The sequence below is a fragment of the Equus przewalskii genome, chromosome 14, assembly GCF_037783145.1.
Source record: "Equus przewalskii isolate Varuska chromosome 14, EquPr2, whole genome shotgun sequence".
Classification (NCBI taxonomy): domain Eukaryota; kingdom Metazoa; phylum Chordata; class Mammalia; order Perissodactyla; family Equidae; genus Equus; species Equus przewalskii.
In genome coordinates this window covers 30914544-30929645 of record NC_091844.1, presented here as the reverse complement: position 1 = coordinate 30929645, position 15102 = coordinate 30914544, and the positions used below count along the sequence as shown (strand labels likewise).

General features: G+C 32.6%; 1 protein-coding gene and 1 long non-coding RNA gene across 4 annotated transcripts in view; one reads left to right on the top strand and one right to left on the bottom strand.

Annotated features, from left to right (window-relative positions):
* The window catches only part of ZNF638 (zinc finger protein 638), a 138852-nt gene that overhangs the window by 108838 nt on the left and 14912 nt on the right, over window positions 1–15102 (top strand). For all 3 annotated transcript variants that reach the window (XM_070573815.1, XM_008535934.2, XM_008535935.2), the window contains exons 12-21: window positions 650–721; window positions 1801–1887; window positions 2405–2473; window positions 2862–2902; window positions 4300–4431; window positions 6331–6459; window positions 7760–7801; window positions 8282–8422; window positions 10026–10151; window positions 14697–14734. In XM_070573815.1, the coding sequence (XP_070429916.1) occupies window positions 650–721; window positions 1801–1887; window positions 2405–2473; window positions 2862–2902; window positions 4300–4431; window positions 6331–6459; window positions 7760–7801; window positions 8282–8422; window positions 10026–10151; window positions 14697–14734 (877 nt within the window). The remainder of the gene's footprint in view (window positions 1–649; window positions 722–1800; window positions 1888–2404; window positions 2474–2861; window positions 2903–4299; window positions 4432–6330; window positions 6460–7759; window positions 7802–8281; window positions 8423–10025; window positions 10152–14696; window positions 14735–15102) is intronic.
* On the bottom strand, window positions 4132–9599 carry LOC139075729 (uncharacterized). Its single transcript, XR_011526455.1, has 2 exons — window positions 9439–9599; window positions 4132–9355 (listed from the first exon to the last, which is right to left on the bottom strand). It is a non-coding gene; the product is annotated as an uncharacterized lncRNA (long non-coding RNA).

Sequence of the window (15102 nt, the reverse complement as noted above, 5' to 3'; positions counted from 1 at the left end):
TGAATCCTAATTTTCAGAGTTAAATCTCCTGTTGCTCTCTGAATAGAGAGAGTTTTGGCTCTCTGGTGATCTTTTCAGTGACACTTTGATGATGATACATATCATCTTGAAAAATAAGCAACAGTAAATAATAGATGTGTGTGTACAAAAAAGAGTCACAGCAGTTTAAATAGTTCACATAGGGCCCACTAGGGATGGGTCAGAGCAATATTTATGTGGCCTGACCATGATGTAGGTGTTCTTACACGTTTTTCAATCAACTGGGAGCCAGGGGAGCGTGGGCTGGGAGGCCCTTAAGTATAACTGCTTTTGGAATCATCAGAAGCATCATGAGATTGTTTTTATATTCTCACAGTTAGTGATTTTGCTTCTATGTTGATCCACACATTAAGAGATTTATTAAACTTGCCTGAATGCTATTTTTAAGTACCCTAGTGGTGAGGTGAATTCTTATTTCAGTGATGTTTTCCTTCCTGAAGAAATTATCATGATTGGTAGATTTAGAAAATGACCTGTGCACCCAAAGATGATAGCATTTTATGTTTTGAATAAAATATAGTCCGTCACTCTTATGTTCTTTGTGAGATTATTTAGGGATTGTTGATACTAGATAAATAAACCAGTTTTGACTACGGCTTTTGTGATTTAGGGAAATCAGCGGGTTCTGTAAAATCTGTGGTAACAGTAGCTGCTAAAGGTAATAAAGCTTCAATCAAGACAGGTAAGACTATTGGGAAGGAGAGGTTTTATTAAGCTTATTCTTAATTCTGCCTTAAAGAATATAATAAATATTATGTCAAAAGCAAGTTTTGAATTCATGTAACTTGTATTATCTAAAAACATCTTGAAAAGTTTAGTAGATACTTTTTTTTTTTTTTGAGGAAAATGAGTTCTGAGCTAACATCTGCTGCCAGTCCTCCTCTTTTTGCTGAGGAAGATTGGCCCTGAGCTAACATCTGTGCCTATGTTCCTCAATTTTGGGGGTCACCTGCCACAGCATGGCTTGATAAGCGGTGTGCGTAGGTCTGCGCCAGGGATCCAGACTGGTGAACTCTGGGCCACTGAAGCAGAGTGCACAAACTTAACTGCTATGCCACCGGGCCAGCCCCAGTAGATACTTCTTTGATGTTTAAAACCTGACAGTAGGAAACTTTTAATTTTTGATACTTTGACAGTATCTGCTATTGAAGATAAATTTTTGTGTAGGAAACATTTTTGACAGCTTATATAATCACGGGCTGCTCTGCCACTTCCCCCGTATAAATTGTTTAATCTTTGTTTTCCTCATTTTTTTAGAGCTGTCACTTCATATTACCTTCCCCAGCTTGCACAATTCCTCTGATATTTGTTACTTTAAAGAAGACTTTTTCTTGCCATGTTATAAGAATGTATTTCCTCCATAAAGAAATGGAACACTATTTTAAATAAATAAAACATGTTAAAACTAACATGCTTTGTTAATTATTTACAAATTAAGTATAAACTAATATATTTTTCCAATAAACTAATGTAATTTTAAAGAACCCTTGTAAAATTATAAAATATGAATTTTTTGTATGCTTATGGTGTGCCTCTGCCACGTTAGAGTTAAACTTATTGCTCATTAATGGCCATTAACAAAAATTGTATGTGCTTTTAATCTTATTAGTAAACAGATACTGAAAATAAATGGAAATAATAAATATATGGAAAAGAACTGCTTTTACAGTAAAGTCAAACTACTTATTTGCTAATTTATTAGTGTGAAACATGCTAAATGATCAGACTCTTAGAATAATGGTTCAATTCTACTTTTAAAAGCAAAATCTAGTGGAAAGAAGTCTCTAGAAGTCAAAAAGGCTGGCATTGTCAAAAACAAAGACACCAGTAAACCTGTGATTGTATCAGGTAAGCTTGAAATGCTGTCATTCAATGCTTTCTTTTAGTTAGATCATCTTGGTATACATTTGAAGTATATTTTGAAATCATTGCTTAAAATTTTTTTTTTTTTAAAGATTTTATTTTTTTCCTTTTTCTCCCCAAAGTCCCCCGGTACATAGTTGTATATTCTTCGTTGTGGGTCTTTCTAGTTGTGGCATGTGGGACGCTGCCTCAGCGTGGTTTAATGAGCAGTGCCATGTCTGCGCCCAGGATTCCAACCAACGAAACACTGGGCCGGCTGCAGTGGAGCGTGCAAACTTAACCACTCGGCCACGGGGCCAGCCCCAAAATCATAGCTTAAAAATTTTAAAGGGATTGTTTTGTTTTTCTAAGAGAAATTTGTATTACCTTTGACTTAAATCGGGTCAGCCTGAAGAGACTTGAAGTGGCAAAATATAAACTAATTTAAGTTCCTGTTTAGATTCATTAGTTTAAATATATTAGCGTGTTTTTCTAGACTATTAAAGCAGACTATTTCATGCAGAAAACTCTGAAATAAAGACCAGTGTGGAAGTCAAAACCACTGAAAATAGTGCTAAAGAAACTATTCCAGGTGGGTCAATAGAAATTTTATTTTCTTCTCTTATGTTTAAAGATAGAAAATTAAATTTTAAGAAAATAAGGCATTTAATTTTGTGTCCCATATGTATATATTTTTTTTAACACCAGGGTCATACCTAAGTGAAGTTAAGAATATTACAGTTCAGATCTTCACTGTGTCTCTTGATTATTCTTAAATTTTGCTCTCAGAAGGACTGAAACTAAACATATTATTTAAAAGCCAGTGTTACTTCTGTAGCTGTTTCCTACTTAAATTCTCTAGTCTTTTGTCAATTGTATACATTTTTATGTAGCTACTATTTAATCCATTGTGGAATAAAGTGGGATCTTGATAAATGAAATAGACCTGTATGAATTCTTATTTTATTTTGTGTCTAAAGAAGCTGCTTTGGAGGCCACAGAAGATGAATCAGTTAACAAGGTCAGCTTTTATTTTTTACTTATTTTGTAAAAGCCTAAGAAATTTTAACACAACATATTTTTTTTGCTAAAAACTTAGGTAAAAAATGTACAGGATTTGGTATGGTGAAAAATTCCAGTCATTTGTGACTTTTTAAATATGGTTTGAGTTAAAAAATCTTGAGTTACAAAGTAAGTCAAAAAAGTTTAGGTGCAGATTATCATTAAATGTGCATGTTTTTGAGATTTACTTTTCACCAAGAACAAAATGTTAGGCCAAAATGGGTTTTTGAGTAGACAATAGATTGTCATTAGAACCAACAGAATTTTGTGAAATGTTTTCTTCTTCTTTGTTAGAGACAAATGGAGATAATGTCTCTGTTTAGAATATCAGTTGTTCTTTGCATTTTTAGAGGAGCAAGTGGAGTTTGCAGTTTTCTTTGAAGGACATAAAGCTCACTTTATTGTTCTCCTTGGGTTACATCTGTTATTATAAGTATAATAAAATCTCATTAATTTAGATTTTACTGGTTAAGATCTTGAGATCGTTTGGGATCTAAGCATAAGTTTATTTTTGACTGGTAGATCCATTCTTCAAGTAGTAACTAAGTAGTGTGTCTTACTATTTTGTTTTAGGAAGGATATTTTAAAGCACCAATAGGGTATTTTAGGTTTACTTAAAGCATTTTAGAAGAAACCATTTATGAATACAATTGACATGCTAGTTAAAAATCATTCTCAACTGGTTTATGAAAATTATAACTTCCTACCTCTCTTCTTTTAAAAAGATAAGTCGCAAGTTGCCAAATTTATTATAGTACACCTTTAAGGATTTCTCTGATGTCCACTAAAGGAAAAATTGGCATTGATATGAGAGAGTCATCTTGAAGAATAAAATAGGTCTGAGAGAAGGGAAGGCAGAAATGAAAGTGTTTACTTTGTAGTGGGGATTGGGTTTTTGGGTAAGGATCCTAAGAGACTAGTTAAGCTTTATATTCCCTGAAGTGATTATTTTATGCAGAGAGATAAAAGGATAGGCACTGATTTAGAGCTTGAGGATATTAGCATCACAAGGCACAGGAATGGCAACAGTGTATGAAAGGAAGGAGTTGTAGTCAGAGACAAGCAAACTTATGTTTTTGAACTTGTATTTTTAAACAACATTTGAGAAAAAGAGCACTAAAGATCTTGACTAGATGACACATGGTATGTTTGAAATTATTCTATGTACTTGAAGAGAGGAAATTTGCATTTTGTTTTGTTTTTAGTTTGAGATTCACACCAGTCTTCTGAATTGATCAGATTTATTATTAAATGGAGTTTAATTACTAACATAACATATGATCTGTAGTATAAACTTAAGTAAATGTAAAAGTAGTTAAAGAAATTTTAATGTCAATTCTTAAATTTATTTTGAAGGAAACAGAGGAAATGTGTGTGGTACTTATTTCTAATTTGCCTAATAAAGGATATTCTGTAGAAGAAGTTTACAACCTAGTAAAACCATTTGGTGGTTTAAAGGATATTTTGATTTTATCATCTCATAATAAGGTAAGATGATAATAGCTGTTCGTGTTGTCTGCAAGCACATTTTGAAAACATTTAAGTTTACAAAACTAGAAAGAAAGGATTTAAAATCATTGCCTCAAAGTAATTAAGCTATCTCAAGCTAAGGGAGTTTTAAAATATAAAACACAGATATCCCTTATAGTATTATTCTAATCAGACATAGTTTTAATATTGGAAAGAATGGCTTACTAATGTGTCAAAGCTTTGCTCAAAATTTTAGTTTACTAGAAAATGTTTTACATCTTTAGTATGTTCATATAGAGTTTTTAAAACGACTTATAAAATTTTGTAGAGCACTCTTTTACTAATATTTCTTTTATTAATTATACTTAAATGTGAAGTAAACATTTTAAGACTCAGACTAAGGATGTCATCAGTACTTAGAACAACCTAAGTTTATTTGTATGTTTTAAGTCTACTTTAATAATTATGTATTCCTTTTGTAATTTTAAAACAAAACAAAATATATTGTTAATAATGAACAACTTGTGGAAGGTACTTTATAGGAGGTGAGATTTCAGGAAAGTTTAAATAATGGAAATGACGTCAATTAGAGTGGTGGTTAGTAGTGTTCTTACAGTAGAAAGGAGTTCGTGGTCACTAGAGACCTTTGAGAGTAGAGTAGGATATATATGTTTGGTGGTAATTAGAGCCACTGTGCCTAAGAAAACAGAGTAGGAGAGGAGAGTGAGTATAAGTGAGTTATATGCAATTTCACATCATCTTGAAAGTAGGCTGTCTGAATGGTTGCACAACTCTGTAAATATACTAAAAACCATTGAATTGTACACTCAAACAGATGAACTTTATGATACGTGTTATATTTCAGTAAGACCGTTTTTTAAAAAGCAGATTATTTGTGATTAGAGATAGACAAGAATAAAAAGGAATGCATTTTTTAATATAAGAATTTTTTTATGTGACAATACATTGAAATGGGAAATTTTGGGAATCTAGGAACAAATAATTCAAATTCATACTTTACATCATATACCAAAGTAGATATGTAAGTAGATAAATTACGTATAAAATCCACATGCAGAAACTCTAGATTATTATCTGTCTAGGTTTGATTAGAGTTGAGTAGAATTATAATACTTTTCTAGATATTATATGGAAAAATATCAGATTCAGTCATATAAACATTTTAAACATTTGTAAAATTAAAATTAACATAAAGCAAAATGGATATAAAACATTAAAAATATTTGTGTAAAATGGGAAACAAAGGATTCATATCCACATATGCTATAAAATATTAAAAGTTCAATAAATAAATTGACAGATGACAAAAAGATAATTCGTTTTTAAAAGGTTACAGCTATAAACAAATATATGGAAGGTTTCTACTTCATTAACTATCAAACATGAAAGAATGTACAACCTCTTTACTTACCCAGCTATGAAAATTAAAACCAAAATGTCTGGAGCTACAATTTTACACTTATGAAAACAATAAAATAAAAACTTGGCAATCATTACACATTTCTTTGGTTCTTCTTTCTCTTTATTAATCAATCATTAAACTTATTTGTTCACTTAACGAATGTTCATTAAATGTCTGTTACATGCTAGATACTGCTTTGGGTACTAAGGGTACAGTGCTGAATAAGATAAATAAGACTTTCCTTAATATCATTTACTAGTATGTCCACTCGTATTTCCCTTTTTAGTATTGCCTTTTATGGGTTCAGCCATTCATTATTTCTTGTTTATGGTTGTAATATTCTGAGTCTGTTTGCCTTACCTTTCTGAAGAATGCATTTTTTACCTTAAAAATAGTTACTAAGTTATTCATTTGCTCTTAAGTATTAAATCTTTTCAAGAAAAAGTAACTTAAATAAGACATTTATTTTTTTCTTGTGATTTCTGTTTTAAAAGGCATTTATAGAAATAAATAGAAAATCTGCAGATTCTATGGTGAAATTTTATACCTGCTTCCCAATATCAATGGATGGAAATCAACTTTCAATAAGTATGGCTCCTGAAAACATGAATATAAAAGATGAGGTGAATAAGAAACTTGCCATAATTTTTACTAGAATATTATTAAATTTTTTAATAGATTTATTGTAGTCTGTTTTCTGGTTTTCTTCTTTGGGTCACATGTTTTCTTTCAGACACTGAGAAAGCCTTCTATCCTCCCAGTCTCCCATGCTACTGTTAGAGAGTTGCTTCCATATTGAGGGAATCCAATCCCTCATGTATGTTGGAATGGAAAACAGTTGAAAACTGCTGTCTGTAGAGACCTCTATTCTTATCTAACTGCCATTATCTGTCATTGAAACTGAAATCCCAGAGATTATCTTTAATTTTTTCCTCTCATTTCTTAACAACCAGTCTGTCACTAGGTCTTGTCTGTTTTAACTCCCAAGTATTTCTGGAGTTTGTTCCCTCTTCATCCCATCCACCATTGCTTCACCTCTTAAAAACTCCTGCTGACGTAGTTGTTCTTTATGTCTTCTACCTTCAGTTTTGTCTCCCTTAAAACTTCTCCACAAAGTTTTGAGACTGATGTAAAATTCAAATCTATTCAAATTCACCTGATTTAGAGACCCTTCATTGTTTCTGTGTGGGCTACAAACATTTACTATCAACTGCTAAGAGACATAAAACAGAGATATTAGAATCTCTAGAGGAAGGTGGAAATGCACATAACTTGAAATAGCCTTCCATTGAGAATCACTCTAATGTAATGTAATTGCTGAGATTTGTTTGTCAGTAGTGTCAAAAGAGAGAAAAAAAGTTCTTTTAAGAGCCATAGTCTCATAAGGTAAAGTTCCTTTCCTATACATGTAACCCTTCCATTAGCTAGTCTTTCCCAGCTTTGACATCCTTGTCTCATGCCACTCTTGGCTTTTTTATAATTCAACAGCACTAAATCGCTGTCCACTTAATACCCAGTTCTGGTTTTTTTACTACTCTACATCTCTGTTCTTCCTCATTCCCTACTTTGCTTAATTAACTTTTTGTTTCATAATTTGAATTCTCTTACTGTCTGCTAAATTAAATCTCTTATTCTTTATATGTGAGTTTGAGTATCTTCCCCAGAATGGTACCACTTTATTAATCTTTAATGCACTTAGGGGAATAGGCAGGATTAAGGTGTATGGGTAGGGTGGGACTTGGGTAACTTGTTTAGGAAGAGAGAAAGAGTTTTGGAAGGAACAGAACTTTTGCTGACTCTTCATTTTATGAAATATGCTTAATGCTTATTCATATAGGGTATTTTATCATAAATATTTACTAATTAAATATGTGAAGGAGGAAGAGCTTACACCTTCAACCTTCATCTATTTTGCCTTTCTAGGAAGCTATATTTACAACCTTGACTAAAGAAAATGACCCAGAGGTAAGGTTTGCATTTAAATGCTTTTTGTACACTTGATTAGTTGATAGAAACATTGGTTGTTTTATTTGTTCACCTGTTAGGAATTAAAGAAAACCTTAGCACTAATTTTTAAATATTGAGGTGATGGAGGTGTCAGATGGGTCTTCTTTTGGTAAAATTAAGAAATAAAAGGTCATGGTCATCCCTGATGTGAAATATTTTCCAGATGCTGGAGCGATAAGTAGCTTGGGTATATTAAGTGTTTTGAGTAAATATGTTGATAGAAGAAAGATTATACTTCCTGTTTTAGTATATTGTTTTCCCTGATTACTCAAATCTAAAAAACTAAGACCTCTCTATCTTCACCCACATAGTCATTTTCTTACTCTTGGGAGAGGATATCATCTGACCTCTGAAAAATTAAATTGCTGTTAATCCATGTTTTACAGTCTGATACTTCAGTTGTGTTTCTCTTTTTCTGTGCTGTCTCTCAAAAAAAAGCTACAGGCAGATATAGATAAAATTTACAATCGATTTGTACATCTTGATAATTTACCGGAAGATGGACTTCAATGTGTACTTTGTATTGGACTTCAGTTTGGAAAAGTGGATCACCACATATTCATAAGTAATAAAAACAAGGTAACAAGGTCCCTCCTATTTTAGCTGTATGTTCTGTCAAGAATATATAACTGAACTCCATATTCTTGTGGTCTGCAACTTTTAATTCAGCTTCTGAACTGAAGCACCTATAAACATCATTCGGTCTCTTAGCGGAATTATGATAGACCAGCATATTTTCTCCTGGGCTGTGACAAAAAGGAAGAGGTAGTCTCTCTCTCCTCAGAACTCCTAGTTTTAAGGGGAAATAAATCTTGCACAAGGGAGAAAGGTAATTTGTGTGAAGAGCATTATGTTACAGGGAAATTTAGACTTGTATTCATCGTCTTAAGTACCTATGTGACCTTGGCTAAGTTGGTTTACACTTTTAGTCCTTAATTGTACAATGTGAAAGGAGCTACAATGCAAGGTTACCAGGTATTTTCTAAAGTCCCTTGAAGCCATAAAACACACAGTTAAGTCTCTTTGTTTAGTTTATATGGAAAGAAGTATAAAATGATTATTTCTTACTTACGTGATTTGGCTTCTTAAAAGAAATTGTTAACCTCTACATTTTCTGTGTCCTCCATGTTTAATATTTAATTTAGGTATATATTGGTTATGAAATTAGATTTTGATCAGCCATATATTAGCTAGAAAGATAGGGTTTTATATCAAAATTGACAATGTTTGCTCATAAAAAGTACCTAATTGACGAACAAGTAGACATTAATTTCTTTGACATGCTTCTAACTGGTATATAGAGCAATTTGGTACTTTAGAAATAGTGTGGAAGGGAGATGACAGATGGCATAAGGAATTCTGAACCTTTACTTAGACATTTTTAATCCTGTTTTTGAAAATACCCAACATCCTTTCAATTTTACCTTGACTTTGCAGCGTTTGAAAGGTTGTTTTCTCTTGTTTACTTTGAAACGAAAGTTCACCTTACTTGTGTAATCATGTATTTGAAGTCTAGAAGAAAAATATATTCATACTTCTAGAAATCATTAAAGAAATTTTTTTTATTGTGGTAAAATATTCATAACAAAACTTACCATTTTAGCCAGGTTTAAGTGTCGGTTGAGTGGCATTAAGTATATTCACATTCTTGTGCAAGCATCACCAATATCCATCTCCAGAACTTTTCCCTTCTTCCCAAACTGAAACTCCATGTCCGTTCAACAATGACTCTCCATTGCCCCTCTTCCTACTCCCTGGAAACCACCATTCTAACATTCTACCTTCTGTCTATGAATTTGACTACTCTAAGTACCTCATATAAGTGGAATCGTACAATATTTGTCCTTTTGTGATTGGCTTATTCCACTTAGCATGATGTCTTTCAGCATGTGTTGTAGTATATGTCAGAATTTCCTTCCTTTTTAAGGCTGAGTAATATTCCATTGTGTGTATATACCCTTTTGTTTATCCACCAATCTGTTGATCAATGCTTGAGTTGCTTTTCCTTTTTAGCTATTGTGAATAAAATACTAGTATGAACATGGGTATACAAATATCTGTTTGACCTCTGCCTTCAGTTTTTGGGGGTATATACCAAAAAGTGGGATTGCTGGATCATATGGTAACTCTACTTTTAATTTTTTATAGGAACTATTCATACTTTTTTTTATCTTCTCCAAAGGCAATTCTTCAGTTAGATAGTCCCGAATCTGCTCAGTCAATGTACAGCTTTCTGAAACAAAATCCACAGAACATAGGTGACCATGTATTGACCTGCACATTATCTCCAAAGATGGACTCATCAGAGGTAAGATTATTTTGTATCAATTTTTGTGCTTTTAGAAAATGAAGAAAGGTGTAAAAATCATTGTCCCAAAGCTAGAAGATGCACTCTGAAGGTAATTTTAAGAATTATTCTTGGGCTGTAGCCAACCTGGTTCTGAGTTTAGATATTGTTTGTTTTAAAATTTTGTTTTGCAATCACTTTTCCAATTTTCTTGTTTTATGGAAGAGTATAAATTTGTCTAAATGAGAATAAATTGAGTTAATTTTGAAAAATGTGACATATTCATTCTGATACTAATGGACATGTGTAGAGTGAGTCCATATATGTGACATGATTATCTCCAGAATGCAGAGCCTACTGTGAGGCCATTTTGACTTCCTCTTGATAGAAAGAAGTTTGTTCATTCTCTTAGTTGTTTAAATTATGTTTATTATAAACTCTCTTCTTGTATAAGAAAGATGATTTTACAGGTTCTTGGCTTATGCAGTAATAATACACATGTGAAAGCTATGAATAGTCCACCTCTGAAAGAATTAAATTCAAACTCACGTTTTCTCTTAGTTTCATTGCATCTCAGTAGCAGGAGGTAACTAATAGGGCCTTATATTTGGTGTCTGCATGTTTTTGTTTATTAATGTTTGTCTGCCAAAAATCTTGTGTTTGCTCAAGAAAAAGGAAAAAAAAATGCCATCATCTAAAAACAAATTAAATAGAGCTCTTGTAAGTGAATGCATCATAATAGGTTTAAGCACAAATGTGAGTGGCTTATTTAACCTGATAATTTTGGAAAAAATTTTTAAAATTTTTTAGCATGTTTTTTTCAATAGAGCATTGTATTTTCTAAAATTTGTGTTTTTGATAGTTTTCAAGTTATTACTTTGTTCAACTGTGTTAAGAATTACAGTAAACACTGACTGTACAGAAATTTTTCTTTGAGAAATATAGTCCTGAATTCCTAGACTTAAAAAAAATGAAACAAGTAAAAATTATGTAAAACCTCTGCCTAAATTGATACTTAACTTCCCAAGCCCTTACTCAGAACCTTGTTCTTACAGCTCGTTTAATTCAACAGCACATTAGGCTTATTGTGAAAGACTTAGCTTTCGTGGATAAGCTAACCTCGTAATCTTAAGCATGTCACATAGTGTCCATTATAGCCACTCAACAAATGGTAAATTGGATAGTAGAGACAAATAGACTAATTTCAAGGTATTGTAATGGTCTATCTGAGGAGTAATGAAAGCCTGAGCTAGGCTATAAAATGAAAATAAATCCTGCCCCCAGATTTTTTTATTAACAGTTTTTAATTTACTGTGTTTATAGTGAGTTAATTAATGTCCTTATATTACCCTCTCTTTGACACTACCCCCACCATTTTTGTTACCTGTAATTTTGTTACTTCCACATGTAGTACATTACAACATTTTAGCTCTATAACTAAAGGTTCTATAGTTACCCTGCATATGGAGTGTGAAGGCTTGATTCGAAGTACTGAAAATCAATATCTGCATTTTTGCTATCTTGGTTATGAAGATATTTACTGCAAGTTTAAGTTGTAACAAGAGCAGGTCTATAAAGAAGGAAATACAATTTGTGTCTATAACTTGTACACTTGGAGGTGACTTTCTAATATTCCCACTCATTTCTGAAAATGATGCTATGTTTTTGTTTTCTTCAGTATTTGGATAATGGCTTTCCTGTACAGTTTTAGGAGTTGTTTTTTCTTGTTGAGAGGAGAAAAGAAGACTGTCTTCATGTTACTCAGTTTATAACTTAATTACTATTTGTTGAATAGAATTTGCTCTCTTCTTAGAGCTATTCGTCTGACTCCTTGTTCTAAATTTATGGCCATTAGCTTTGTAAAGCAACTACACATGGTCCCCGACTTAATGATGGTTCAACTTATGATATTTCAACTTTACAGTGGTGCAAATTGGTAGACATTCAGTAGAAACCGTACTTCGAATTTTGAATTTTGATCTTTTCCCAGGCTAGTGATTTGATTACTCTTGTGTGATGCTGGGCAGTGGCAGTGAGCTGCAGCTCCCAGTCAGCCAGGTGATCGAGAGGGTAAACAACCCATACACTTAAACCATTCTGTACCCATACAGTCTGTCTTACACTTTCACTAGTGTATTCAATACATTGCACGAGATATTCAAAACTTTGTTATAAAAGAGGCTTTGTGTTAGATGATTGTGCCCAACTGCAGGCTAATATAAATGTTCTGAGCCTGTTTAGGGTAGGCTAGGCTAAGCTATGATGTTTAGTAGGTTAGGTGTATTAAATGCAGTTTTGACTTAACAATATTTTCAATTTATGATGAGTTTATTGGGACAAAACCCCATTGTTAAGTCAAGGATGATCTGTATACCCTTTGATTTTCTTTTTATTGCTCTTCTATGTTAACTTCGGTTGTTTCTTGATTCTGTGTGTCCCAGTCTTTTTGATTACTTTTCTGTTTGCTAGAGTACATCGTCAAATAATTTTCCCCAGAAAGTATGTGTGAGTAGTGAACTTCCTGAACCTCTGCATATTTGAAAATGGCTTTGTTTTGCTCTAACATTTTATTGATAGTTTATCTGGGTGGAGATTTCTGTGCTCGAATTATTTTTCCTTTCATCATTTTTCTTAACTGGGATTGTTAAGGAGAAGGCTGATTCCAGTCATACCTGTATGTATTGTTTTTCTCTCTGAAAGCTTTTAGCATTTGTTCATTAATTCATTAAACAAATATTTATCTAATTCCTTCTCTATGCCAGCACTGTTTTAGAGATTGGACTACATTGATAAACGGAGGAGTCAATGTTCCCATCCTCGAGGAGCTTATATTTTACTGAAAGAGACAGACTATAAAAAGATGGGAAATATATATATATATATATTTTATTTACAATCCTTTTATATGTATATATGTATGTAATGTCAAATGGTGAAAAGTGCTTTGTAAAGTGATATGGAGACAAATAAATCAAGATAAAAGGATAGATAGAGACTGATGGATGAGGGGATGTGTATTTTGGAGTGGTCAGAGATAGCCCCTCTGAGGAAGAGTTACTTGAGAGACCTGAAGGAAGTCAGAGAGCAAACTCTATGAGTATATCACAGTGAAGAGGTTTTTAGAAAAGCAAGAGCTAAGGCCTTAAGGATATATTTGGTGATTCAAGAACTCTAAGGAGGATCGGTATGGCTAGTGCGTTGAGCAAGGTTTTATCTTGGTTTGGGAATTATTTTTTCCCATTCCTGCGTAGAACACTCAGTTAATTTATAAAATCTAAAGATTAATGTGTTTCTTCACCTGAGGAAAAGTTTTCCTCCTCTTATTTCTTTGATTATTTCTTTCAAATTTTAATGTTTTATCTTTCTGGAAATAACACCTTTACTGATTTTGTGGATGCTATATCTTATTCAATTTTCCTGTATAAAAAGTCTTCAGAGTATTCTTTAGAGTTGTTTTTAAAGTTCTTCACTTCTCTGAAATATCTTCAGCCAGTTTTGTATGCTTGTTTTGTTCTCTCTTGTGCATTTGTTTTTCTCTTTTATTCATTTATGACTAAAGAAGCAGGTTAGCTAATACACATATGTGGTATAGATTTTCTCTGCTACCGTTCAGGGTTTTTTCCTCTCTCTCTAACAAGTCTCCCCTGTGAATGGGAAGACTACGTGTGAACACTGCATGGGGCATATCACCTGCCATCTTAATTTTGGTTATCTACCATTATAATATAGACCTGATACCCCGCCAGATAACCCAGTAAAAGCAGGCCTTTACTCTGGCACTTCCAACACCCACCTCAGGAATCCTTTATAGGATTCCTCTACAGGCACATTCTTCAGTTTCTTTAAAGTACAGTTCTTGGTTTTTAATCTTAGAAAATCTAGGAAAGACAGTTCTCAACTCAGAGTGCACGTGATTCCTATGGAAAAAGTCTTCACCTAGTATATGTAAGCTCTAGATGGCAGACGTTTTTGCTGTTTTGTTCACTGATGTGTTCTGAATGCCTGAACCAGTGCTTCATTTATAGGCACTGAATTTTAATTCCTACTTCTATTTTGGGCTCTAAGACATTGCTTTTCTTGGTGGTTCAGATATGTATTTAAAAGGATTATTGTTAAATTTTGTTCAGTACTTCTCCGTGTCTTGAGTAGAAGGCTTTTTAAGTCAGCTGGTCTACCTTATAAAAAAAATCTTTTTAAATAATAATTACACAACAAAGATGTTGATTTTTCAGATTCTTTTTATTCTTAGCTAAAGGTGGTGTTTCTAGGCTTTTAAAGTTCAAAAAAATTCTTATTTATATCAACATTAAGGAAACTTATTTTTCTCCTTAATTGATGTGTCAGTTATTCAGTATAACCTAATTTAGAGCTCTTTATCGAAGGAGAAAAAAATTCTAGAACCTGATAGTTATGTGGACACTGAAAACTAACTCTTTTCATTTATTTTTAAGGTGTGGTGTCTTGATTTTTAGCTTAGATTTTAAGAACTGAGAACATTGCGTGGATGGGTTAAACATTTAAAATCCAGTAGAATAGCCTCTAATAAAATGTGGAATTATGTTACAGGCTCAAGCTGAGACAGACCCAGGACGAGGAAACGAAAGGTATGTTGCTTTGTTTGCTAAAATTTTCATATACTATTTAGTTAATTACTGAAGTTTATTCCTATATTTTATAGTAATTCTTCACTTGTAGCAAAAGTTCATGTCTTTCATGTTCATTTTGTGTATATATGAGTGTTCTGGGGGTTTTTGGCTTTGTTTGACCTAGGAGTTTTTGTTTTTTGGTCTCTTTCAGGTGTTTACTGATTATTTTATTTTTGAAAACTGTATAAACACATTCTGAATTAAATATTTAAATATGACTTCTTTATGCATTATTTTGCTAAGACTCTTGAACAACTCGACTCCGTTATCAGTATTATACTCTTCTTGTTACATTTTTTTAATTCGAAAATAGTTAGACACAGTAT